This window comes from Carcharodon carcharias, chromosome 23 (assembly GCF_017639515.1).
Source record: "Carcharodon carcharias isolate sCarCar2 chromosome 23, sCarCar2.pri, whole genome shotgun sequence".
Lineage (NCBI taxonomy): Eukaryota > Metazoa > Chordata > Chondrichthyes > Lamniformes > Lamnidae > Carcharodon > Carcharodon carcharias.
In genome coordinates, this window is record NC_054489.1 from 16,250,217 (window position 1) to 16,275,442 (window position 25,226).

The following is a 25,226-nucleotide window of genomic DNA, read 5'->3' on the forward strand; positions in this document are numbered from 1 at the left end:
CCATTGTCAATCAAAGGGTTTAGGCCATTCAGCCCCTCAAGCCTCCTTTGCCATTCAATTAGATCAATGTTTACCTAATTCTGGCCAGAATTGCGTCTTCCTGCCTTCCCCACCCATAACCATTGACTCCACTGTCAATCAAAAATCTGTCTAACAGCCTTGAATATTCTCAAAGACCCAGCTCTACTGCTCACTGTGGAAGAGAGTTTCAATCGCTAACGTCCCTCTGAGAGATGAAATGTCTCTGCATCTCCATCATAAATGGCAGACCTCTTATTCTTAAAGTGACTCCTAATGTTTTATGTCCCCATGAGGGGGAACATCCTCTCAGCTTCTACCCTATCAAGCCCCAAAGAATCTTATACGTTTCGATAAGGGACCTGTATCTTACTGTATCATTATGGTGCGTAATATTTCTTGCAGTGCCAGCTAGAAGTTATATTGCTGCTTCAAATTTACTCTATGATACTGGTGGACAAACAGCTCGTGTGTTTATTTTGATGCTGGGCATTGGGAAACATCAACAATCGTATCACAGGTTGTGGAATATATGGGCAATGCCACAGCCTATTTATTAGTTAAAATGTTAAATGGTGTAATAATGTAAATCCAGTCAATGAACTTATACTGAACCTGGTATCTATTTGATCGTAATGCTGCCAAAACACACCTGAGAATAAAGATTTATGTTGCAGTTCATAGGAGACTCTTGTGAGTGATGGAAGCTGTCATTTACCAATTTAGGAAGTTATGATGTTGGGAACTCTGCAACAACATTAATAGGCTGGGCCTTCATATTCATCAATTAATTATAAAACAATAGAAAATTAGAACATTGCTACATTTTATCAATAATGTGTTGTCAATGTTGATGTTATCGTTGAAGAGACCAGAGGGAAGATGAGCAGTTTTCATTTGTGTTGTTTTTTGTTACTGGAATGGAAGAAGTGAAAAGGTAGATTCAATGGCAACTTTCAAAATGGAAAAGGATATATATCTGCAATGAAATAATTTGCAGAGTTTTGGCGAAAGAGCAGGTGAGTCGGAAGTAATTGGATAGCACTTTCAAAGACCTGACATAGATGTGGTGGACAGAATGGCCTCATTTTGAGCTGAGAGATTCTGGACCTGTCAATAACGTATTACTAATTATTGACATTTGCAAATATTATAGCAAAGTAAATAATGGACAACATGCTTTAGTAATTATGAACTACACAGCAGCTTTATAAAAACTATTCTGTTTTTAAACCTATGTTATTAGGATTAGAACGGAACTAATGCCTCAATCCGAACTTCACTTTTACAAAACTGATTTGAATTTCACTCTTTTTCATTGATAGATGTCGCTTCAACATCTCAGAAATCAATGAAAACAGCAAAACTAGAAAGAAAAAGACCAAGTCCTCATTCTCTCATAATATCTGTTCAAAGTTCATTCAGTTAAACGCATCTTATTCTCAATAAATCTCGTGTTTACACTTGCTCTGCCTTCTGTGAGGCTGTCAATCATTAACAATGCTCCTCCCATCTGTCCCTCAGTGGCTGAGTACATTCCAGAAGTCTCTGGAACGGCTCCAGTGGGTGTCACTGAGCCGAGTCATTCTTGTTTAAAGCAAGGCTGGGATGAAACGTCATTTATTTTCAGCTCACGTGTCATAAACCCAGCAAAGTTTAGTTCATTCTGGAAATGTCTGGGTTTCTGGGAGTAGAATATATAAGGCGTGTGTTCTGAGTGCTGCAGCAGATCAGAGACTGAAGACTGCGAGATCACATCAGTTGGTTTGAGAGAAGTGAAAGAAGAGGCAGAGACAATGCTGAGCTGTCGGGCTTTCCACACATCACATCTTTGCCAGCAGCCTGTGTACTCATTGTGGCCTGTTCCACGCAGAGTCAGTGAGCCACTTGAATGCAATGTGTGGAAACAGGTGGAAGAAGTGAGAAAGAGCATGATCTTCATGGAGCGAGTTCTTGAGGAGCTGGCAAAAGAATTTTGGGAGGAAAAAACAAGAAATCAGGACAACAGACCTGATGATAATGAAAAAGGTAAAAGACAATCAGAGGACAAGGAGGGAGATGGCTTTTGTCTGTCCCTGGATGTCCAGCGATTCTCCCCAGAAGAACTGAAGGTGAAAGTACTTGGAAGAAAAGTGCTGGTGACAGGAAAACACGAGAAGAAAAGTGATGATGGCAGCGGCTCTTCCAGCTACAAATATGAAGAGTTCAGGAGAGAATTTCAGCTGCCAGAAGATGTCGATGCTGAAGATCTTAACTGCTGTTTGTCACAGGACGGTCGGTTAAAGGTTCAAGCCCCACGCCTGGCACTGCCAGCTGTGAATGAACGAACCGTGCCCGTCAACATCACCTCGGATACAACCAGTCCCCGGCTAAATCCTGGTCAAGAGGCACAGAAACTGGAGAGTGGAAAAGAATGAGGGGAACAAGGAAGAGGACGAAGTAAAAATGGACAATGAAAACTCATTTACAGTTAACTTTTGTACAATGTAAGAGTGGTTTATATGCAGAACTGAGTTTCTGAGACTATGATATGAAGGCCTTATGTTGAAACTTAATTGTTTTCATCTTGTATGTTTGTGCTGTTAGCAGCCTTCATATGGATTATTTATATATAGATTTATATTGGAACAATAAATATTTTTGAAAAAATGATGATTTCACTTTTTCACTTCATATAAAATTAAAACAAATGAAAAACAAGACACTTACTTCCTTTACAGTCAGTAACAAAAACCCACATTGGCCAGAATTTTACGCTCCTCCATGCCCAGCGGGAGTGGAGACGGTGTGGGGGGAGCGTGTAATTGGATGGACGGATTCCCTTTGGGTCCTGCCTGCCCCGACCTTTCACTGATTTTACACTGGATCGGGCATGGGTTCAGAGTGGAACCCTGGTCTTACCACAGCTAAGGCCCTTAATGCCAGTTAAGGGCTGTTTCTTGCCAACCTCAATCTTTAGGCTGGCGCGCTGATGACAGCTCAGGTGGGAAAACCCGTAAATGAAGAGATTTTGATCTCGAGTGGGAATGGGGCTGGTCGGTGACTCACATCAGAAGTCCCCTTCTGACTGGAGGTGTCCTCACCTGTGCTCCTGGTGACCTCTGGACCTCCCTCCCCTGCCGGCCTATCGTCCAAGAGCCTGACCCCCCCATTGCGACTCCCCAGGCCTTCCCTACCTTCCCCACCCGGACCCCTGACACCTTTTGCTCCACATCAAGGGTCTTAGTCCCAGGAAGCTTCATGCAGCTAGAGCGTCTTTCCCTGTCATCACAAAAATTCAGGGCATTTTAACTAGAATTAATTTAAAACCCAGAGAAAGAATTCTCTATGTCAAGATCTGTCTGAAATTGAACTCAGTTCGTTAAAATATATATCAAATTATTGCACCTACCCAGTGCACCAAATCTCTGTATGACCCTGCAGCCTCACAATGAGCAGCAACAACAGCTTGTCTTCCAACACAGACACCAGACTGGACACCACTCAATCACTGGATGGTGGAATCCTCTTTCATTGGGGTTATCTATTCCAGAGGAATAACTGGGAGGAAAAGCAATGTTAGTTGCATTGTATGCAACTTTTATTAAGTTTCAGTGAAGTAATATGACTGATTCTGTCCCCCTGAACATAAGAACATAAAGAATAGGAACAGGCGTAGGCCATTCTGCTCTTCACCATTCAATTAGATCATGACTGATTTGATCGTGGCCTCACCTAAACTTTCCTGTCTGACCCCCCCATAACACTTGACTCCATTGTCTTTCAAACATCAGTCAAACAGCCTGTGAATATATTCAATGACCCAGCATGACACTGCTCGCTAGGGAAGAATAGACAAAACACGAGCGACCCTCTGAGAGAAGAAATTTCTCCGCATCTTCATTTAAATGGGACAGCTCTTATTTTTAAACTGCCACCTAGTTCCTGATTCCCCCTGGGGGGGAATATCTTCTCACCAGCTACCCTGACAATCCCCAAAGAATCTTACACATTTCAATGAGGGATCTGTATCTTCCTGTATGAGTATGGTGTGTAATATTTCTTTCAGACAGGCAGCAGTTATGTTCCCTCAGTAAATTTACTGGATTATACTGAGAGATAAACAGCTCGTGTGTTTAGGCTGATGCTGGACAGTGGGAAACATCAACAATCGTATCACAGGGTTGTGGAACACATGGGCAGCACCACAGCTTATTTATTAGTTCAAATGTTAAATGGTTCTAGATCAATCGGTAATTTATGTTAATTTTTAATATTTGAAAATCCCATTACAAAACACGTAACAGACAAAAGGTTTTAGTAACTTTGAAGTGCACAGCAGCTTCATCTGTAATTATTCCATTTTTTAAAATCTGTTATTACGAATAGAACAGAACTAATACCTCGATCTGAACTTCACATAAAACAAACCGATTTGAATTTCGCTCTATTACACAGTTAAATGTCACTTTAATATCTCAAAAATCTCTAAAAAGAGCAATACTAGAAAGCCAAAGATGGACTCAGCATTCTCCCATAACATCAGTTTATATTTCATTCGCATAAACAAATCCTGTCCATCACAAAATTCAATTTCCTGCACAGTCTACCTGCTGCTAGGCTGTCAATCACTAACATTGTTCCCCCCATCTATTCCCTCACTGGCTGAGTACATTCCAGAAGTCTCTGGAACGGCTCCAGTGGGTGTCACTGAGTCGAGACATTCTTGTTTAAAGCAAGGCTGGGACGAGACTTCATTTATTTTCAGCTCACGTGCCATAAACCCAGCAAAGTTTAGTTCATTCTGGAAATGTCTGGGTTTCTGGGAGTAGAATATATAAGGCGTGTGTTCTGAGTGCTGCAGCAGATCAGAGACTGAAGACTGGGAGTTCACATCAGTCGGTTTGAGAGAAGTGAGAGAAGAGGCAGAGGCAATGCTGAGCTGTCGGGCTTTCTACCCATCACGTCTGTGCCAGCAGCCGTGTACACATTGTGGCCTATTCCACACAGGGTCTGTGAGCCACTTGAATGCAACACGTGGAAACAGGTGGAAGAAGCGAGAAAGAGCATGGATTTCATGGAGTGAGTTTTTGAGGAGCTGGCAAAAGAATTTTGGGAGGAAAAACCAAGAAATCAGGACAACAAACCTGATGATAATGAAAAAGGCAAAAGACAACGAGGGGACAAGGAGGGAGATGGCTTTTCTCTATCCCTGGATGTCCAGCGATTCTCCCCAGAAGAACTGAAGGTGAAAGTACTTGGAAGAAAAATGCTGGTGACAGGAAAACACGAGAAGAAAAGTGATGATGGCAGCGGATCTTCCAGCTACAAATATGAAGAGTTCAGGAGAGAATTTCAGCTGCCAGAAGATGTCGATGCTGAAGCTCTTAACTGCTGTTTGTCACAGGACGGTCGGTTAAAGGTTCAAGCTCCACGCCTGGCACTGCCAGCTGTGAATGAATGAACTGTGCCCATCAACATCACCTCGGTTACAACAACCAGTCCCCGGCTAAATCCTGGCCAAGAGGCACAGAAACTGGAGAGAGGAAAATATGAGAGGAAAGATGAGGAGCAAGTAAAAATGGACTATTAAATCTCATTTACAGTCATCTTTTGTAAGGTGTAAGAAATCTATACGTGCAGAACTGATTGGCTGAGACCATGATATGAAGGCGTAATGCTAAAATTAATTGTTAAATTCTATGTGTGTACTGTACTGTTATAAACAATCATGTGGATTATTTTTATGTATGCATTTGGTACAATAAATACTTTTGAAAATAATAGTGATGATTCAGACTTTTCCCCTCGTAGAAAGAAACGCTTATGACACAACTGAAAAGCTAGACACTTAACTCGTGTATTCTCATTGAGGAAAAACATATTTTAATTTGGTTTCACCAAAAGCCCAGAGAAAGAAATCTATTTGTCAAGATCTTCCCGCAAATGAACTCAGTCCACGAACAATATGTCAAAGTATTGCACAGACGGAGTGCACCAACATATCTGTATTATCCTGCAGCCTCACAATGAGCAGCAACATTTTGTTTTATTCGTTCATGGGATGTGGATGTTGCTGGTCAGGCCAACATTTATTACTCATAAAAACAAAAAAACTGCGGATGCTGGAAATCCAAAACAAAAACAGAATTACCTGGAAAAACTCAGCAGGTCTGGCAGCATCGGCGGAGAAGAAAAGAGTTGATGTTTCGAGTCCTCATGACCCTTCGACAGAACTTGAGTTCGAGTCCAAGAAAGAGTTGAAATATAAGCTGTTTTAAGGTGTGTGGGGCGGGCGGAGAGAGAGAGAGAGAGAGAAGTGGAGGGGGGCGCTGGTGTGGTTGTAGGGACAAACAAGCAGTGATAGAAGCAGATCATCAAAAGATGTCAACAACAATAGAACAAATGAACACATAGGTGTTAAAGTTGGTGATATTATCTAAACGAATGTGCTAATTAAGAACGGATGGTAGGACACTCAAGGTATAGCTCTAGCCACTAGAGCTAGAGCCCTTTCTTGGACTCAAACTCAAGTTCTGTCGAAGGGTCATGAGGACTCGAAACGTCAACTCTTTTCTTCTCTGCCGATGCTGCCAGACCTGCTGAGTTTTTCCAGGTAATTCTGTTTTTGTTTTTTATTTCTTACTCATCCCTAGTTGCCTTTGTTCAGAGGGAATTTAAAAGCCAACCACATTGCTATGGGTTTGGAGTCACATGTAGGCCAGGTAAAGACAGCAGATTTACTTCCCTAAAGGACATTAGTGAACAAGTTGGGGTTTTACAACAAAGGTTTCAAGGTCACCATTAGACTCTTAATTCCAAATTTTCATTGAAATCAAATTCCACCACCTGCTGCCGTGGGATTCAAACCTAGGTCCCCAGAGAATTACACTGTGTCTCTGGGTCGTTACTCCAGCAAAAATTCCCCTACACCATCACCTCCCTCTTGTGCTCCAGCTGGTCTTCCAACAGAGAGAACTAAGTCCAGTAATCCATATATCAAATTATTGCACAGATCCAGTGCACCAAATCTCTGTATGACCCTGCAGCCTCACAATGAGCAGCAATAACAGCTTATCTTCCAACACAGACAGCAGACTGGGCACCACTCAATTACTGGATGATGCAAACCTCTTTCATTGCGGTTACCTGTTCAATTTAAATAACAGAGAGGAATAGCAAAGTTACTTGCATTGTAAGCAACTTATATAAACTCTCAGTGAAATAATATTATTGCTCCTGTACCCCTGAATATAAGAACATAAAGAGTTGGAACAAGTGTCGGCCATTTTGCCCCTTGAGCCTCCTTCACCATTCAATTAGGTCATGACTGATCTGATTGTGGCCTAAGCTCCACGTTACAACCTGCCCCCCATAACGCTTGACTCCATTGTCAATCAAAAGGTGTGGGCCATTCGGCCCCTCAAGCCTCCTTCAATTAGATCAATGTTTACCTAATTCTGGCCAGAATTCCACCTTCCTGTCTTCCCCCCATAACCATTGACTCCACATTCAATCAAAATCTGTCTAATAGCCTTGAATATTCTCAAAGACCCAGCTCTACTGCTCACTGTGGAAGAGAGTTCCAATCGCTAACGTCTCTCTGAGAGATGAAATGTCTCTGCATCTCCTTCATAAATGGCAGAGCTCTTATTTTTAAAGTGACTCCTAATGTTTTATGTCCCCACGACGGGGAACATCCTCCCAGCATCTACCCTGTCAAGTTCAAAAGAATCTTACACGTTTCAATAAGGGGCCTGTATCTTACTGTATCAGTATGGTGTGTAATATTTCTTGCAGTTCCAGATAGAAGTTATGTTCCTGCTTCAAATTTACTCTATGATACTGGTGGACAAACAGCTCGAGTATTTATTTTGATGCTGGGCATTGGGAAACATCAACAATCGTATCACAGGTTGTGGAATACATGGGCAATGCCACAGCCTATTTATTAGTTAAAATGTTAAATAGTGTAAAAATGTAAATCCAGTCTATGAACTTATACTGAACCTAGAATCTATCTGATCGTAATGCTGCCAAAACACACCTGAGAATAAAGATTTATGTTGCAGTTCATAGGAGACTCTTGTGAGTGATGGAAACTGTCATTTACCAATTTAGGAAGTTATGATGTTGGGAACTCTGCAACAACATTAATAGGCTGGGCCTTCATTTTCATCAATTTAATATAAAACAATAGAAAATTAAAACATTGCTACATTTTATCAACAATGTGTTGTCAATGTTGATGTTATCGGTGAAGAGACCAGAGGGAAGATGAGCAGTTTTCATTTGTGTTGTTTTTTGTTACTGGGATGGAAGAAGTGAAAGGGTAGATTCAATGGCAACTTTCAAAATGGAAAAGGATATATATCTGCAACGGAATAATTTGCAGAGTTTTGGCGGAAGAGCAGGGGAGTCGGGAGTAATTGGATAGCACTTTCAAAGACCTGACATAGAGGTGGTGGACCGAATTTTGAGCTGGAATATTCTGGACCTGTCAATAATGTATTATTAAATTTCTACATTTGCAAATCTTATATCAAAGTAAATAATGGACAACATGCTTTAGTAATTATGAAGTACACAACAGCTTTATAGAAACTATTCTGTTTTTAAACCTATGTTATTAGGATTAGAACGGAACTAATGCCTCAACCCAAACTTCACTTTTACAAAACTGATTTGAATTTCACTCTTTTTCATTGATAGATGTCGCTTCAACATCTCAGAAATCAATGAAAAAGCAAAACTAGAAAGAAAAACACCGAGTCCTCATTCTCTCATAATATCTGTTCAAAGTAAAAAGCAAAACTAGAAATAAAAACACCGAGTCCTCATTCTCTCATAATATCTGTTCAAAGTTTGTTCAGTTAAACGCATCTTATTCTCAAAAAATCTTGTGTTTGCACTTGCTTTGCCTTCTGTGAGGCTGTCAATCATTAACAATGCTCCTCCCATCTGTCCCTCACTGGCTGAGTACATTCCAGAAGTCTCTGGAACGGCTCCAGTGGGTGTCACTGAGTCGAGTCATTCTTGATTAAAGCAAGGCTGGGATGAGATGTCATTTATTTTCAGCTCACGTGTCATAAACCCAGCAAAGTTTAGTTCATTCTGGAAATGTCTGGGTTTCTGGGAGTAGAATATATAAGGCGTGTGTTCTGAGTGCTGCAGCAGATCAGAGACTGAAGACTGGGAGTTCACATCAGTCTGTTTGAGAGAAGTGAGAGAAGAGGCAGAGACAATGCTGAGCTGTCGGGCTTTCCACCCTTCACGTCTGTGCCAGCAGCCTGTGTACACATTGTGGCCTGTTCCACACAGGGTCTGTGAGCCGCTTGAATGCAACATGTGGAAACAGGTGGAAGAATCGAGAAAGAGCATGAACTTCATGGAGCGAGTTCTTGAGGAGTTGGTAAAAGAATTTTGGGAGGAAAAACCAAGAAATCAGGACAACAGACCTGATGATAATGAACAAGGCAAAAGACTATCAGAGGACAAGGAGGGAGATGGCTTTTGTCTGTCCCTGGATGTCCAGCGATTCTCCCCAGAAGAACTGAATGTGAAAGTACTTGGAAGAAAAGTACTGGTGACAGGAAAACACGAGAAGAAAAGTGATGATGGCAGCGGCTCTTCCAGCTACAAATATGAAGAGTTCAGGAGAGAATTTCAGCTGCCAGAAGATGTCGATGCTGAAGCTCTTAACTGCTGTTTGTCACAGGACGGTCGGTTAAAGGTTCAAGCCCCACGCCTGGCACTGCCAGCTGTGAATGAACGAACCGTGCCCGTCAACATCACTTCAGATACAACAACCAGTCCCCAGCTAAATCCTGGCCAAGAGGCACAGAAACTGGAGAATGGAAAATATGAGAGGAAAGATGAGGAGGAAGTAAAAATGGACAATTAAATCTCATTTACAGTTATCTTTTGTAAGGTGTAATAATTCTATACGTGCAGAACTGATTTTCTGAGACCATGATTTGAAGGCATAATGCTAAAATTAATTGTTAAATTCTATGTGTGTACTGTACTGTTATAAACAATCATGTGGATTATTTTTATGTATGCATTTGGTACAATAAATACTTTTGAAAATAATAGTGATGATTCAGCCTTTTCCCCTTATAGAAAGAAACGATTATGACACAACTGAAAAGCTAGACACTTAACTCCTGTATTCTAAGTGAGGAAAAACATATTTTAATTTGGTTTCACCTAAAACCCAGAGAAAGAATTCTATTTGTCAAGATCTTCCTGCAAACGAACTTGGTCCATGAACAATATGTCAAAGTATTGCACAGACGCAGTGCACCAACATCTCTGTATTATCCTGCAGCCTCACAATGAGCAGCAACTTTTTGTTTTATTCATTCATGGGATGTGGGTGTTGCTGGTCAGGCCAACATTTATTACTCATCCCTCGTTGCCTTTCTTCAGAGGGCATTTAAAAGCCAACCACATTGCCATGGGTTTGGAGTCACATGTAAGCCAGGTAAATACAGCAGATTGACTTCCCTAAAGGACATTAGTGAACAAGTTGGGGTTTTACAACAATGGTTTCAAAGTCACCATTAGACTTTTAATTCCAAATTTTTATAGAAATCAAATTCCACCACCTGCTACAGTGGGATTCAAATCCAGGTCCCCAGAGAATTACACTGTATCTCGGGATTGCTAGTCCAGCAACAATACCACTACACCATCAAATCCCTCTTGTGCTCCAGCTGGTCTTCCAACAGAGAGAACTAAGTCCAGTAATCCATATATCAAATTATTGCACAGACCCAGTGCACCAAATCTCTGTGTGACCCTGCAGCCTCACAATGAGCAGCAACAACAGCTTGTCTTCCAACACAGACACCAGAGTGGACACCATTCATTTACTGGATGATGCAAACCTATTTCATTGCGGTTACCTGTTCAATGTAAATAACAGAGAGGAATAGCAAAGTTACTTGCATTGTAAGCAGCTTATATAAACTCTCAGTGAAATAATATTACTGATCCTGTACCCCTGAATATAAGAACATAAAGAGTTGGAACAGGTGTTGGCCATTCTGCCTCTTGAGCCTCCTTTACGATTCAGTTAGGTCATGACTGATCTGATTGTGGCCTAAACTCCACTTTACATCTTGCTCCCCATAACACTTGACTCCATTGTCAATCAAGCCTCCTTTGCCATTCAATTAGATCAATGTTTACCTAATTCTGGCCAGAATTCCACCTTCCTGTCTTCCCCCCATAACCATTGACTCCACAGTCAATCAAAAATGTGTCTAACAGCCTTGAATATTCTCAAAGACCCAGCTCTACTGCTCACTGTGGAAGAGAGTTCCAATCGCTAACGTCCCTCTGAGAGATGAAATGTCTCTGCATCTCCTTCATAAATGGCAGAACTCTTATTTTTAACGTGCCTCCTAATTTTTTATGTCCCCATGAGGGAGAACATCCTCTCAGCAGCTACCCTATCAAGCCCAACGTATCTTACACGTTTCGATAAGATATCTTACTGTAGCACTATGGTGTGTAATATTTCTTGCAGTGCCAGATAGAAGTTATATTCCTGCTTCAAACTTACTCCATGATACTGGTGGACAAGCAGCTCGTGTGTTTATTTTGATGCCGGCCATTGGGAAAGCTCAACAATCGTATCACAGGTTGTGGAATACATGGGCAACGCCACAGCTTATTTATTAGTTAAAATGTTAAATAATGTAATAATGTAAATCCAGTCTATGAACTTATACTGAACCTGGAATCTATTTGATCGTAATGCTGCCAATACTCACCTGAGAATAAAGATTTATGTTGCAGTTCATAGGAGACGCTTGTGAGTGATGGAAACTGTCATTTACCAATTTAGGAAGTTATGATGTTGGGAACTCTGCAACAACATTAATAGGCTGGGCCTTCATATTCATCAATTTAATATAAAACAATAGAAAATTAAAACATTGCTACATTTTATCAATAATGTGTTGTCAATGTTGATGTTATCGTTGAAGAGACCAGAGGGAAGATGAGCAGTTTTCATTTGTGTTGTTTTTTGTTACTGGAATGGAAGAAGTGAAAGGGTAGATTCAATGGCAACTTTCAAAATGGAAAAGGATATATATCTGCAACTAAATAATTTGCAGAGTTTTGGCAAAAGAACAGGGGATTCGGGAGTAATTGGATAGCACTTTCAAAGACCTGACATAGAGGTGGTGGACAGAATTTTGAGCTGGAATTTTCTCGACCTGTCAATAATGTATTATTAAATTTCTACATTTGCAAATCTTATATCAAAGTAAATAATGGACAACATGCTTTAGTAATTATGAACTACACAGCAGCTTTATAAAAACTATTCTGTTTTTAAACCTATGTTATTAGGATTAGAACGGAACTAATGCCTCAACCCGAACTTCACTTTTACAAAACTGATTTGAATTTCACTCTTTTTCATTGATAGATGTCGCTTCAACATCTCAGAACTCAGAAATGAAAACAGCAAAACTAGAAAGCAAAAGACAGAGTCCTCATTCTCTCATAATATCTGTTCAAAGTTCATTCAGTTAAACGCATCTTATTCTCCAAAAATCTCGTGTTTATACTTGCTCTGCCTTCTGTGAGGCTGTCAATCATTAACAATGCTCCTCCCAACTATTCTCTCACTGGCTGAGTACATTCCAGAAGACTCTGGAACGGCTCCAGTGGGTGTCACTGAGCTGAGTCATTCTTGATTAAAGCAAGGCTGGGATGAGACATCATTTGTTTTCAGCTCATGTGTCATAAACCCAGCAAAGTTTAGTTCATTCTGGAAATGTCTGGGTTTCTGGGAGTAGAATATATAAGGCGTGTGTTCTGAGTGCTGCAGCAGATCAGAGACTGAAGACTGGGAGTTCACATCAGTCGGTTTAAGAGAAGTGAAAGAAGAGGCAGAGACAATGCTGAGCTGTCGGTCTTTCCACCCTTCACGTCTGTGCCAGCAGCCTGTGTACACATTGTGGCCTGTTCCACACAGGGTCTGTGAGCCGCTTGAATGCAACACGTGGAAACAGATGGAAGAATCGAGAAAGAGCATGAACTTCATGGAGCGAGTTCTTGAGGAGCTGGCAAAAGAATTTTGGGAGGAAAAACCAAGAAATCAGGACAACAGACCTGATGATAATGAAGAAGGTAAAAGACTATCAGAGGACAAGGAGGGCGATGGCTTTTCTCTGTCCCTGGATGTCCAGCGCTTCTCCCCCGAAGAACTGAATGTGAAAGTACTTGGAAGAAAAGTGCTGGTGACAGGAAAACACGAGAAGAAAAGTGATGATGGCAGCGGCTCTTCCAGCTACAAATATGAAGAGTTCCGGAGAGAATTTCAGCTGCCAGAAGATGTCGATGCTGAAGATCTTAACTGCTGTTTGTCACAGGACGGTCGGTTAAAGGTTCAAGCCCCACGCCTGGCACTGCCAGCTGTGAATGAACGAATTGTGCCCATCAACATCACCTCGGATACAACAACCAGTCCCCGGCTAAATCCTGGCCAAGAGGCACAGAAACTGGAGAGTGTGAATGATGCAAAGAAAATTGAGGAGGAAGTAAAAATGGACAATTAAAACTCATTTACCATTAAATAAGATGTACGGATTCTTTATGTGCAGAAATGAATTTCTGAGACATTGATATGAAGGCATAATCTGAAAGTGAATTGTTAAATTGTAAGTCTGAACTGTGTTATCAGCATTCATGTGGATTATTTTTATATATAGATATGTATCTAGAAAAATAAATACTTTTGAAAATAATAGTGGTGATTCAGCTTTTTTACTTCACAAAAAGAAACTAATACAACACAACTGAAAAGCTAGACACTTAATTCCTGCATTCTTAGTGAAGAAAAACACATTTTAGTTTGGAATCACAAAAATCCCGAGAAAGAATTCTATTTGTCAAGATCTGTGTACAACTGAACTCAGTCCAGCAAACAATATATCAAACTATTGCACAGACCTAGTGCACCAACATCTCTGTATGACCCTGCAGCCTCACAATGAGCAGCAACAACAGTCTGTCTTCTAACACAGACACCAGACTGGGCACCAGTCATTTACTGGATGGTGGCATCCTCTTTCATTGGGGTTACCTGTTCGATATAAATGACTGGGAGGAAAAGCAAAGTTACTTGCATTGTAAGCAAATTTTATAAAGTTTCTGTGAAATAATAAGACTGATCCTGTACTATTGAACATAAGAACATCTGGAACAGGAGCATGCGCAGGCCATTCGGCCCCTCAAGGCTCCTTCACCGTTCAATTACATTGTGGTTTACCTACTTCTGGCTGTAATTCTACATTCCTTTCTGCCCCACATAACCCTTGACTCTATTGTCAATCAAAAATCTGTCTAACAGCCTTGAATGAACTCAAAGACCCGGCTCTACTGCTCACTGTGAAAGAGAGTTCCAATCGCAAATGTCCCTCTGAGAGAAGAAATTTCTCTGCATCTCCATCTTAACTGGAAGAACTCTTATTTTTAAAATGCCCCTAATTCTTGACTTCCCGATGAGGGGGAACATCCTCTATCCTGTCTATCCATCTATCCTGTCAATAAGCAAAGTGTCTTACACAGGCGGATGTTTGAGGGCAAATCAACAACTGACATGTGGGGGGGCTTTCAAACGTCAGTTGATAAGAATTCAGGACTGGCATGTTCCTACTGGGATGAAGGATAAGCATGGCAAGTTTCAGGAACCTTGGATAACGAAAGATATTGTCAAGTTAGTCAAAAAGAAAAGGGAAGCATTCGTAAGGTCTAGAAGGCTCGGAACAGATGAAGCCCATGGAGAATACAAAGAAAGTAGGAAGAAACTTAAGCAAGGAGTCAGGAGGGCTAAAAGGGATCTTGAAAAGTCATTGGCAACCAGGATTTATGAAAATCCCAAGGTCTTTTATACATATGTAAAAAGCAAGAGGGTAGCCAGGGAAAGGGTAGGCCCACTCAGGGACAGAGGTGGGAATCTGTGTGTGGAGCCAGAAGAAATGGGAGAGATACTAAATGAATACTTCTCATCAGTATTCACCAAAGAGAAGGACTTAGCGGTCAATTTGTTTAGGGTAGAGTGTGTAAATAGCCTGGATTATGTTGAGATCAAAAAAGAGGAGGTGTTAGGCGTCTTGAAGAATATTAAAGTGGATAAGTCCCCAGGGCCAGATGGGATCTACCCCAGAGTACTGAGGGAGGCAAGGGAGGAGATTGCTGGGGCCTTGACAGAAATCTTTGTATCCTCACTTGCTATGGGTGAGATCTCAGAGGATTGGAGAATGGCCAATGTTGTTCCATTGTTTAAGAAGGGTAGCAGGGATAATCCAGGAAATTACAGGCCGGTGAGACTTACGTCAGTGGTAGGGAATTATTGAAGAAGATTCTTCATGACAGGATTTACTACCATTTGGAAGCAAATGGGTGTATTAGTAAGAGGCAGCATGGTTTTGTGAAGGGGAGGTCATGTCTCACTAACTTGATCGAGTTTTTCGAGGAAGTGACAAAGATGATCGATGATGGAAGGGCAGTGGATGTTATCTACATGGATTTTAATAAGGCCTTTGACAAGGTCTTTCATGGCAGACTGGTACAGAAGGTAAAGTCGCACGGGATCAGAGGTGAGCTGGCAAGATGGATACAGAATTAGCTTGGTCATAGAAGACAGAGGGCAGCAGTGGAGGGTGCTTTTCTGAATGGAGAGCTGTGACAAGTGGTGTTCCACAGGGATCAGTGCTAGGACCTTTGCTGTTTGTAGTATACATAAATGATTTGGAGGAAAATGTAACTGGGCTAATTAGTGAGTTTGCAGACGACACTAAGGTTGGAGGAGTTGCAGATAGTGAAGAGGATTGTCAAAGGATACAATGGGATTTAGATCGGTTGGAGACTTGGGCGGAGAAATGGCAGATGGAGTTCAATCCGGACAAATGCGAGGTAATGTATTTTGGAAGGTCTAATACAGGAAGGAATTATACAATAAATGGCAGAACCCTTAAGTGCATTGTTGGGCAGAGGGATCTGGGTGTACAGGTCCACAGGTCACTGAAAGTGGCAACGCAGGTAGATAAGGTAGTCAGGAAGGCATATGGCATGCTTGCCTTCATCGACAGGAGTATTGCGTATAAAAGCTGGGAAGTCATGCTGCAGCTGTACAGAACCTTGGTTAGGCCACACTTGGAATATTGTGTGCAATTCTGGTCACCACATTACCAGAAGGATATGGAGGTGTTGGAGAGGGTGCAGAAGAGGTTTACCAGGATGCTGCCTGGTCTGGAGGTTATTAGCTATGAGGAGAGGTTGGAGAAACTCAGATTGTTCTCACTAGAGCGACGGAGATTGAGGGGTGACTTGATAGAAGTTTACAAAATTATGAGTGGCATGGACAGAGTAGATAGTCAGAAGCTTTTTCCCAGGGTGGGAGAGTCAATTACTAGGGGACATAGATGTAAGGTGAGAGGAGAAAACTTTAGAGGAGATGTGTAGGGCAAGTTTTTTACGCAGAGGATAGTGAGTGTCTGGAATTCACTGCCAGAGGAGGTGGTGGAAGCAGGTGCGATAGTGGTGTTTAAGAGGCACCTTGACAAATACATGAATAGGATGGGAATAGAGGGATACGGCCTCGGAAGTGCAAAATGTTTTAGTTTGACAGGCAATATGATCGGTGCAGGCTTAGAGGGCCTGTTCCTGTGCTGTACTTCTCCTTGTTCTTTGTCCTTTGTTTTAACAAGGGATCCGTACCTTACTTGGTCAGTGTGATGTGTAATATTTCCTCCAGTGTCAGTCAGCAGTTCCATTCCTTCAGTAAATTTACTGTATTATACAGACAGAAAAATTGCTCATGTGTTTAGGTTGATGCTGGGTAGTGAGAAACATCAAAAATCATATCACAGTCTGTGGAATACGTGAGTAACAGCACAGCTTATTTTATTCGTTAAAATGCTAAATGGTGTACAAAAGTAAATTCAGGCTTTGAACTTATACTGAACCTGGAATGTATTTGATCGTAATACTGTCAAAACACATCTGAGAATAAAGATTTATGTTGCAGTGTATAGGAAACTCTTGTGTGTGATGGAAACTGTCATTTACCAATTTAAGAAGTTATAATGTTGGGAACTTGAGCAGTTTTATTATGTGCTGTTTCTTGTTACTGGTCTGGAATATGTGAAAGGGTAGATTCTATGGCAACTTTCAAAATGGAAAAGGATATATACCTGCAAAGAAATAATTTGCTGAGTTTAGGCAAAAGAGCAGGTGAGTCGGGAGTCATTGGACAGCACTTTCAAAGAGTTGACACAGGCATGGTGGACCAAATGGCCACATTTTGAGCTGAGAGATTATAGATTTGTCGGTAATTTATTATTAATTTTGTTTATTTGAAATCTCATATCAAAGCACATAACGGACAACAGGTTTTAGTAATTGAGAAGTGCACATCCGATTTATTTGTAAGTATTCCATTTCTAAATCTATACTATCAACATTATAAGAAAACTATGCCTCCCTCTGGGTTATAATCGGAACTTTACTTAATCTCATCCAAACTGATTTGAATTTCATTCCTTCTTATTCTGCTCAATATCATTTTAACATCTTAAAAATCATTCAAAAGAGAAAAACTAGAAAGCTGAAGACCAACTCCTCATTCTCTCATGATATTAGTTTCTAATTCATTAAGCTAAACTCATCTGGTTTTCCATAAATCTCGCTTTCTTGCACTTGCTATACCTGATGCTAGGCTGTCAGTCACTAACATTGTTCCCCCCATCTATTCCCTCACTGGCTGAGTACATTTCAGAAGTCTCAGGAACGGCTCCAGTGGGTGTCACTGAGCCGAGTCATTCTTGATTAAAGCAAGGCTGGGATGAGATGTCATTTATTTTCAGCTCACGTGTTATAAACCCAGCAAAGTTTAGTTCATTCTGGAAATGTCTGGGTTTCTGGGAGTAGAATATATAAGGTGTGTGTTCTGAGTGCTGCAGCAGATCAGAAGCTGAAGACTGGGAGTTCACATCAGTCGGTTTGAGAGAAGTGAGAGAAGAGGCAGAGACAAAGCTGAGCTGTCGGGCTTTCCACCTTTTACATCTGTGCCAGCAGCCTGTGTACACATTGTGGCCTGTTCCACACAGGGTCAGTGAGCCACTTGAATCCAACACGTGGAAACAGGTGGAAGAAGCGAGAAAGAGCATGAACTTCATGGAACGAGTTCTTGAGGAGCTGGCAAAAGAATTTTGGGAGGAAAAACCAAGAAATCAGGACAACAGACCTGATGATAATGAAGAAGGTAAAAGACAATCAGAGGACAAGGAGGGAGATGGCTTTTCTCTGTCCCTGGATGTCCAGCGATTCTCCCCAGAAGAACTGAAGGTGAAAGTACTTGGAAGAAAAGTGCTGGTGACAGGAAAACACGAGAAAAAGAGTGATGATGGCAGCGGCTCTTCCAGCTACAAATATGAAGAGTTCAGGAGAGAATTTCAGCTGCCAGAAGATGTCGATGCTGAAGCTCTTAACTGCTGTTTGTCACAGGACGGTCGGTTAAAGGTTCAAGCCCCACGCCTGGCACTGCCAGCTGTGAATGAAAGAACCGTGCCCGTCAACATCACCTCGGATACAACAACCAGTCCCTGGCTAAATCTTGGCCAAGAGGCACAGAAACTGGAGAGCGGAAAAGCTGAGAGGAAAAGTGAGGAGGAAGTAAAAATGGACAATTAAATCTCATTTACAGTCATCTTTTGTAAGAATGGTATAAATGCAGAAATGAGTTTCTGAGACCATGAAACGAAGGCATAATGCTGAAAATGAATTGTTAATGTGTAAGTCTGGACTCTGTTGTTATCAGAATTCATGTGGATTATTTTTATATATATGTATTTGGAAAAATAAATACTTTTGAAAATAATAGTGATGATTCACCTTTTTTACCTTGTATAAAGAAACTAAAGTGACTCAGCGGAAAGACTAGGCATTTAGTTCCTATATTCTCAGTGAAGAAAAACATATTTTAATTTGGATTCACCTAAAACCCAGAGAAAAAATTCTATTTGTCAAGATCTGTCTCCAACTGGTCTGAGCCCAGTAAACAATATATCAAATTATTGCACCGACCCAGTGCACCAAATCTCTGTATGACCCTGCAGCCTCACAATGAGCAGCAACAACAGCTTGTCTTCCAACACAGACACCACACTGGGCACCACTCAATCACTGGATGGTGGAACCTGCTTCATTGGGGTTACCTCTTTGAAATTAATAATTAGGAAGGAAATGATGTTGCAAGCATAGTAAATAACTTATATAAAGTTTCGGGTAAATAATATTGCTGATCCTGTACCTTTCAACATAAGGACATAAGGGGTAAGAGCAGGCATAGGCCAATTAGCCCCTCCAGCCTCCTTCGCTATTCAGTTGGATCACAACCGATTTTATTGTAGCTTTAATTCCATTTTCCTGTCAGTCCCCCATAACTCGACCCCATTGTCGATCAAAAGTCTGTCAAACAACCTTCAATATATTCGTGACCCAGCCTCCACTGGTCACTGTGGAAGAAAATTACAAACATCATCGACCCTCTGAGAGAAGGAATTTTGTCTCATCTCCATCTTAAATGGCTTACCTCATTTTTAAACTACCCCTTGTTCTTGATTTCCCCATGAGGCGCAACATCCTCTCGGCACCTACCCTGTCAAAGAATCCTACACGTTTCAATGAGGAATCTGTATCTTACAGTATCAGTATAACGTATAATATTTCTTGCAGTGTCAGTCAGCAGTTATGTTACCTCAGTAACTTTACTGTAAACACCTCGCGTGTTTAGGTTGATGCTGGGCAGTGGGTAACATCAACAATCGTATGAGAGGCTGCAGAATACATGAGCAATGCCACAGCTTATTTATTAGTTAAAAAGTGTACAAATATAAAATCAGACTATGAACTTATACTAAACCTGGGTTTCATCCCAATGCTGCCAAAACGCACTTGGGAATGAAGATTTATGTCGCAGATCAGAGGAGACTCTTGTGTGATGGAAACAATTTAGAAAGTTGTGACATAGGGAGCTTTGCAACAACATTCATGGTAGACCCTTCATTTTTATAATACAGTAGAAAATTAAAACTTTGCTATATTTAATCTATAATGTGTTGTCAATTTTGATGTTTTCAGTGAAGAGACCAGAGGGGAGATGAGTTGTTTTCATTTGTGTTGTTTTTTGTTACTGGAATGGAAGATGTGAAAGGGTAAATTCAATGGCAACTATCAAAAAGGAAAAGGATATATACCTACACAAAGTAATAATTTGCAGAGTTTTAGTGAAAGAGCAGGGGAGTTGGGAGTAATTGGATAGCACTTCCAAAGATCTGAGGCAGGTGTGGTGGACCAAATGGCCTCATTTTGAGCTAAGAGATTCTAAATTAATTGGTAACTTATTATTAATTTTCTATATTTTCAAGTGTCATGTCAAAACATATAACAAACAACAGATTTTAGGAATTGTGAAGTACACAACAGCTTTATTTGTAACTATTCCATTTTTAAATGGTACAAAGATAGGTAGGAAACTTTTTTGTCAACATGACACAAGGAGGCGACAAAAGGTTATAGATGGGTTAGGGGAGTGGGCAAAGATCTGGCAAATGGAGTACAATGTGGGAAAAGGTGAGGTTGTCCATTTTGGCAGAATGAATAAAAAAGAGGCATATTATCTAAATGGTGAGAGATCGCAGAGCTCTGAGATGCAGAGGGATCTGGGTGTCCTAGTGCATGAATCACAAAAGGCTGCTATGGAGGTGCAGCAAGAAATTAGCAAAGCTAATACAATGTTGCGAGGGGAATTGTATTCAAAAATAGGGAGGTTAATCTCTTGTTATACAGAATATTGTTGAGATCACATCTGAAGCGGTTCAGAGAAGTTTTACCAGATTTATGCCTGGAATAGGCAGGTTGCCTTATGAGGACAGGCTAGGCTTGTACCCACTGGAGTTTCAAAGAGGAAGAGGCGACTTCATTGAAACATATAAGATCCCGAGAGGATTTGACAGGGTGGATGTGCAGAGAATGTTTCCTCTTATGGGAGAATCTAGAACTAGGGGCCATTGTTTAAAAATAAGGGGTCGTCCATTTCAGACAGAGGTGAGGAAAGTTTTTTTTCTCCCAGAAGATTATGAGACTTTGGAATTCTCTTCTTCAAAAGATAGTTGAGGCAGACTCTTTGAGTATTTTTAAATCAGAGGTAGATAGATTCTTGATAAGCAAGGGATGAAAGGTTATCAGGGGTAGGCAAGAATGTGGAGTTGAGGTTACAATTGATCAGCCATGATCTTATTGAATGACGGAGCAGGCTCGAGGGGCCGAGTGTCCTACTCCTGCTCCTAATTCATATGTTCATATGCAGATATATATTACCATTATTATAAGGGAAATAATGCTCCTCAATTAAACACAATCAGAACTTCATTTGGCCTAAACTAAACTGATTTGAATTTCACTCCTTCGCACTCTGCTGAATATCATTTTAACAATGTACAAAGCTAGAAAGCCAAAGACCTAGTCCTCATTCTCATAATATCAGTTCAAATTTCATTCAGTTAAACGCTTCTTGTTCTCAAAAGTTCTCACGTTTCTGCAGTTGCTCTGCCTTCTGTGAGGCTGTCAGTCACTAACATTGCTCCTCCCATCTATTCTCTCACTGGCTGAGTACATTCCAGAAGTCTCTGGAATGGCTCCAGTGGGTGTCACTGAGCTGAGTCATTCTTGATTAAAGCAAGGCTGGGATGAGACGTCATTTGTTTTCAGCTCATGTGTCATAAACCCAGCAAAGTTTAGTTCATTCTGGAAATGTCTGGGTTTCTGGGAGTAGAATATATAAGGCGTGTGTTCTGAGTGCTGCAGCAGATCAGAGACTGAAGACTGGGAGTTCACATCAGTCGGTTTAAGAGAAGTGAAAGAAGAGGCAGAGACAATGCTGAGCTGTCGGTCTTTCCACCCTTCACGTCTGTGCCAGCAGCCTGTGTACACATTGTGGCCTGTTCCACACAGGGTCTGTGAGCCGCTTGAATGCAACACATGGAAACAGATGGAAGAATCGAGAAAGAGCATGAACTTCATGGAGCGAGTTCTTGAGGAGCTGGCAAAAGAATTTTGGGAGGAAAAACCAAGAAATCAGGACAACAGACCTGGTGATAATGAAGAAGGTAAAAGACTATCAGTGGACAAGGAGGGCGATGGCTTTTCTCTGTCCCTGGATGTCCAGCGATTCTCCCCAGAAGAACTGAATGTGAAAGTACTTGGAAGAAAAGTGCTGGTGACAGGAAAACACGAGAAGAAAAGTGATGATGGCAGCGGCTCTTCCAGCTACAAATATGAAGAGTTCAGGAGAGAATTTCAGCTGCCAGAAGATGTCGATGCTGAAGCTCTTAACTGCTGTTTGTCACAGGACGGTCGGTTAAAGGTTCAAGCCCCACGCCTGGCACTGCCAGCTGTGAATGAACGAATTGTGCCCATCAACATCACCTCGGATACAACAACCAGTCCCCGGCTAAATCCTGGCCAAGAGGCACAGAAACTGAAGAGTGTGAATGATGCAAAGAAAATTGAGGAGGAAGTAAAAATGGACAATTAAAACTCATTTACCATTAAATAAGATGTACGGATTCTTTATGTGCAGAAATGAATTTCTGAGACATTGATATGAAGGCATAATCTGAAAGTGAATTTTTAAATTGTAAGTCTGAACTGTGTTATCAGCATTCATGTGGATTATTTTTATATATAGATATGTATCTGGAAAAATAAATACTTTTGAAAATAATAGTGGTGATTCAGCTTTTTTACTTCACAAAAAGAAACTAATACAACACAACTGAAAAGCTAGACACTTAGTACCTGCATTCTTAGTGAAGAAAAACACATTTTAGTTTGGAATCACAAAAATCCCGAGAAAGAATTCTATTTGTCAAGATCTGTGTACAACTGAACTCAGTCCAGCAAACAATATATCAAACTATTGCACAGACCCAGTGCACCAACATCTCTGTATGACCCTGCAGCCTCACAATGAGCAGCAACAACAGTCTGTCTTCTAACACAGACACCAGACTGGGCACCAGTCATTTACTGGATGGTGGAATCCTCTTTCACTGGGGTTACCTGTTCGATATAAATGACTGGGAGGAAAAGCAAAGTTACTTGCATTGTAAGCAAATTTTATAAAGTTTCTGTGAAATAATAAGACTGATCCTGTACTATTGAACATAAGAACATCTGGAACAGGAGCATGCGCAGGCCATTTGGCCCCTCGAGCCTCCTTCACCGTTCAATTACATTGTGGTTTACCTACTTCTGGCTGTAATTCTACATTCCTTTCTGCCCCACATAACCCTTGACTCTATTGTCAATCAAAAATCTGTCTAACAGCCTTGAATGAACTCAAAGACCCGGCTCTACTGCTCACTGTGAAAGAGAGTCCCAATCGCAAATGTCCCTCTGAGAGAAGAAATTTCTCTGCATCTCCATCTTAACTGGAAGAACTCTTATTTTTAAAATGCCCCTAATTCTTGACTTCCTGATGAGGGGGAACATCCTCTATCCTGTCTATCCATCTATCCTGTCAATAAGCAAAGTGTCTTACACAGGCGGATGTTTGAGGGCAAATCAACAACTGACATGTGGGGGGGCTTTCAAACATCAGTTGATAAGAATTCAGGACTGGCATGTTCCTACTGGGATGAAGGATAAGCATGGCAAGTTTCAGGAACCTTGGATAACGAAAGATATTGTCAAGTTAGTCAAAAAGAAAAGGGAAGCATTCGTAAGGTCAAGAAGGCTCGGAACAGATGAAGCCCATGGAGAATACAAAGAAAGTAGGAAGAAACTTAAGCAAGGAGTCAGGAGGGCTAAAAGGGATCTTGAAAAGTCATTGGCAACCAGGATTTATGAAAATCCCAAGGTCTTTTATACATATGTAAAAAGCAAGAGGGTAGCCAGGGAAAGGGTAGGCCCACTCAGGGACAGAGGTGGGAATCTGTGTGTGGAGCCAGAAGAAATGGGAGAGATACTAAATGAATACTTCTCATCAGTATTCACCAAAGAGAAGGACTTAGCGGTCAATTTGTTTAGGGTAGAGTGTGTAAATAGCCTGGATTATGTTGAGATCAAAAAAGAGGAGGTGTTAGGCGTCTTGAAGAATATTAAAGTGGATAAGTCCCCAGGGCCAGATGGGATCTACCCCAGAGTACTGAGGGAGGCAAGGGAGGAGATTGCTGGGGCCTTGACAGAAATCTTTGTATCCTCACTTGCTATGGGTGAGATCTCAGAGGATTGGAGAATGGCCAATGTTGTTCCATTGTTTAAGAAGGGTAGCAGGGATAATCCAGGAAATTACAGGCCGGTGAGACTTACGTCAGTGGTAGGGAATTATTGAAGAAGATTCTTCATGACAGGATTTACTACCATTTGGAAGCAAATGGGTGTATTAGTAAGAGGCAGCATGGTTTTGTGAAGGGGAGGTCATGTCTCACTAACTTGATCGAGTTTTTCGAGGAAGTGACAAAGATGATCGATGATGGAAGGGCAGTGGATGTTATCTACATGGATTTTAATAAGGCCTTTGACAAGGTCTTTCGTGGCAGACTGGTACAGAAGGTAAAGTCGCACGGGATCAGAGGTGAGCTGGCAAGATGGATACAGAATTAGCTTGGTCATAGAAGACAGAGGGCAGCAGTGGAGGGTGCTTTTCTGAATGGAGAGCTGTGACAAGTGGTGTTCCACAGGGATCAGTGCTAGGACCTTTGCTGTTTGTAGTATACATAAATGATTTGGAGGAAAATGTAACTGGGCTAATTAGTGAGTTTGCAGACGACACTAAGGTTGGAGGAGTTGCAGATAGTGAAGAGGATTGTCAAAGGATACAATGGGATTTAGATCGGTTGGAGACTTGGGCGGAGAAATGGCAGATGGAGTTCAATCCGGACAAATGCGAGGTAATGTATTTTGGAAGGTCTAATACAGGAAGGAATTATACAATAAATGGCAGAACCCTTAAGTGCATTGTTGGGCAGAGGGATCTGGGTGTACAGGTCCACAGGTCACTGAAAGTGGCAACGCAGGTAGATAAGGTAGTCAGTAAGGCATATGGCATGCTTGCCTTCATCGACAGGAGTATTGCGTATAAAAGCTGGGAAGTCATGCTGCAGCTGTACAGAACCTTGGTTAGGCCACACTTG

The 25,226-nt window shown here is 41.3% G+C and overlaps 5 protein-coding genes across 5 annotated transcripts; all 5 read left to right on the plus strand.

The window, feature by feature from the left end:
* The first annotated feature begins 1,659 nt into the window (after positions 1-1,659).
* On the plus strand, positions 1,660-2,653 carry LOC121269144 (heat shock protein beta-11-like). Its single transcript, XM_041173641.1, has one exon. It carries the CDS (start codon positions 1,815-1,817, stop codon positions 2,433-2,435), a length of 621 nt encoding a protein of 206 aa, XP_041029575.1. The 5' UTR covers positions 1,660-1,814; the 3' UTR covers positions 2,436-2,653.
* Positions 2,654-9,086: 6,433 nt separating this feature from the next.
* LOC121269174 (heat shock protein beta-11-like) lies at positions 9,087-10,013 on the plus strand. Its single transcript, XM_041173696.1, has one exon. It carries the CDS (start codon positions 9,242-9,244, stop codon positions 9,899-9,901), a length of 660 nt encoding a protein of 219 aa, XP_041029630.1. The 5' UTR covers positions 9,087-9,241; the 3' UTR covers positions 9,902-10,013.
* A 2,701-nt stretch (positions 10,014-12,714) lies between these two features.
* Positions 12,715-13,772, plus strand: LOC121269117 (heat shock protein beta-11-like). The gene has a single exon (XM_041173588.1). It carries the CDS (start codon positions 12,924-12,926, stop codon positions 13,581-13,583), a length of 660 nt encoding a protein of 219 aa, XP_041029522.1. The 5' UTR covers positions 12,715-12,923; the 3' UTR covers positions 13,584-13,772.
* Positions 13,773-17,564: 3,792 nt separating this feature from the next.
* Positions 17,565-18,851, plus strand: LOC121269162 (heat shock protein 30-like). The gene has a single exon (XM_041173679.1). It carries the CDS (start codon positions 18,196-18,198, stop codon positions 18,718-18,720), a length of 525 nt encoding a protein of 174 aa, XP_041029613.1. The 5' UTR covers positions 17,565-18,195; the 3' UTR covers positions 18,721-18,851.
* A 2,899-nt stretch (positions 18,852-21,750) lies between these two features.
* On the plus strand, positions 21,751-22,813 carry LOC121269081 (heat shock protein beta-11-like). Its single transcript, XM_041173526.1, has one exon. The coding sequence runs from the start codon at positions 21,965-21,967 to the stop codon at positions 22,622-22,624; it is 660 nt and encodes a 219-aa protein (XP_041029460.1). The 5' UTR covers positions 21,751-21,964; the 3' UTR covers positions 22,625-22,813.
* Positions 22,814-25,226: the final 2,413 nt, after the last annotated feature.

Coding starts and splice junctions, on each gene's coding strand:
- LOC121269144 (XM_041173641.1), top strand. CDS start 1,815: ATGCTGAGCTGTCGGGCTTTCCACACATCACATCTTTGCCAGCAGCCT.
- LOC121269174 (XM_041173696.1), top strand. CDS start 9,242: ATGCTGAGCTGTCGGGCTTTCCACCCTTCACGTCTGTGCCAGCAGCCT.
- LOC121269117 (XM_041173588.1), top strand. CDS start 12,924: ATGCTGAGCTGTCGGTCTTTCCACCCTTCACGTCTGTGCCAGCAGCCT.
- LOC121269162 (XM_041173679.1), top strand. CDS start 18,196: ATGAACTTCATGGAACGAGTTCTTGAGGAGCTGGCAAAAGAATTTTGG.
- LOC121269081 (XM_041173526.1), top strand. CDS start 21,965: ATGCTGAGCTGTCGGTCTTTCCACCCTTCACGTCTGTGCCAGCAGCCT.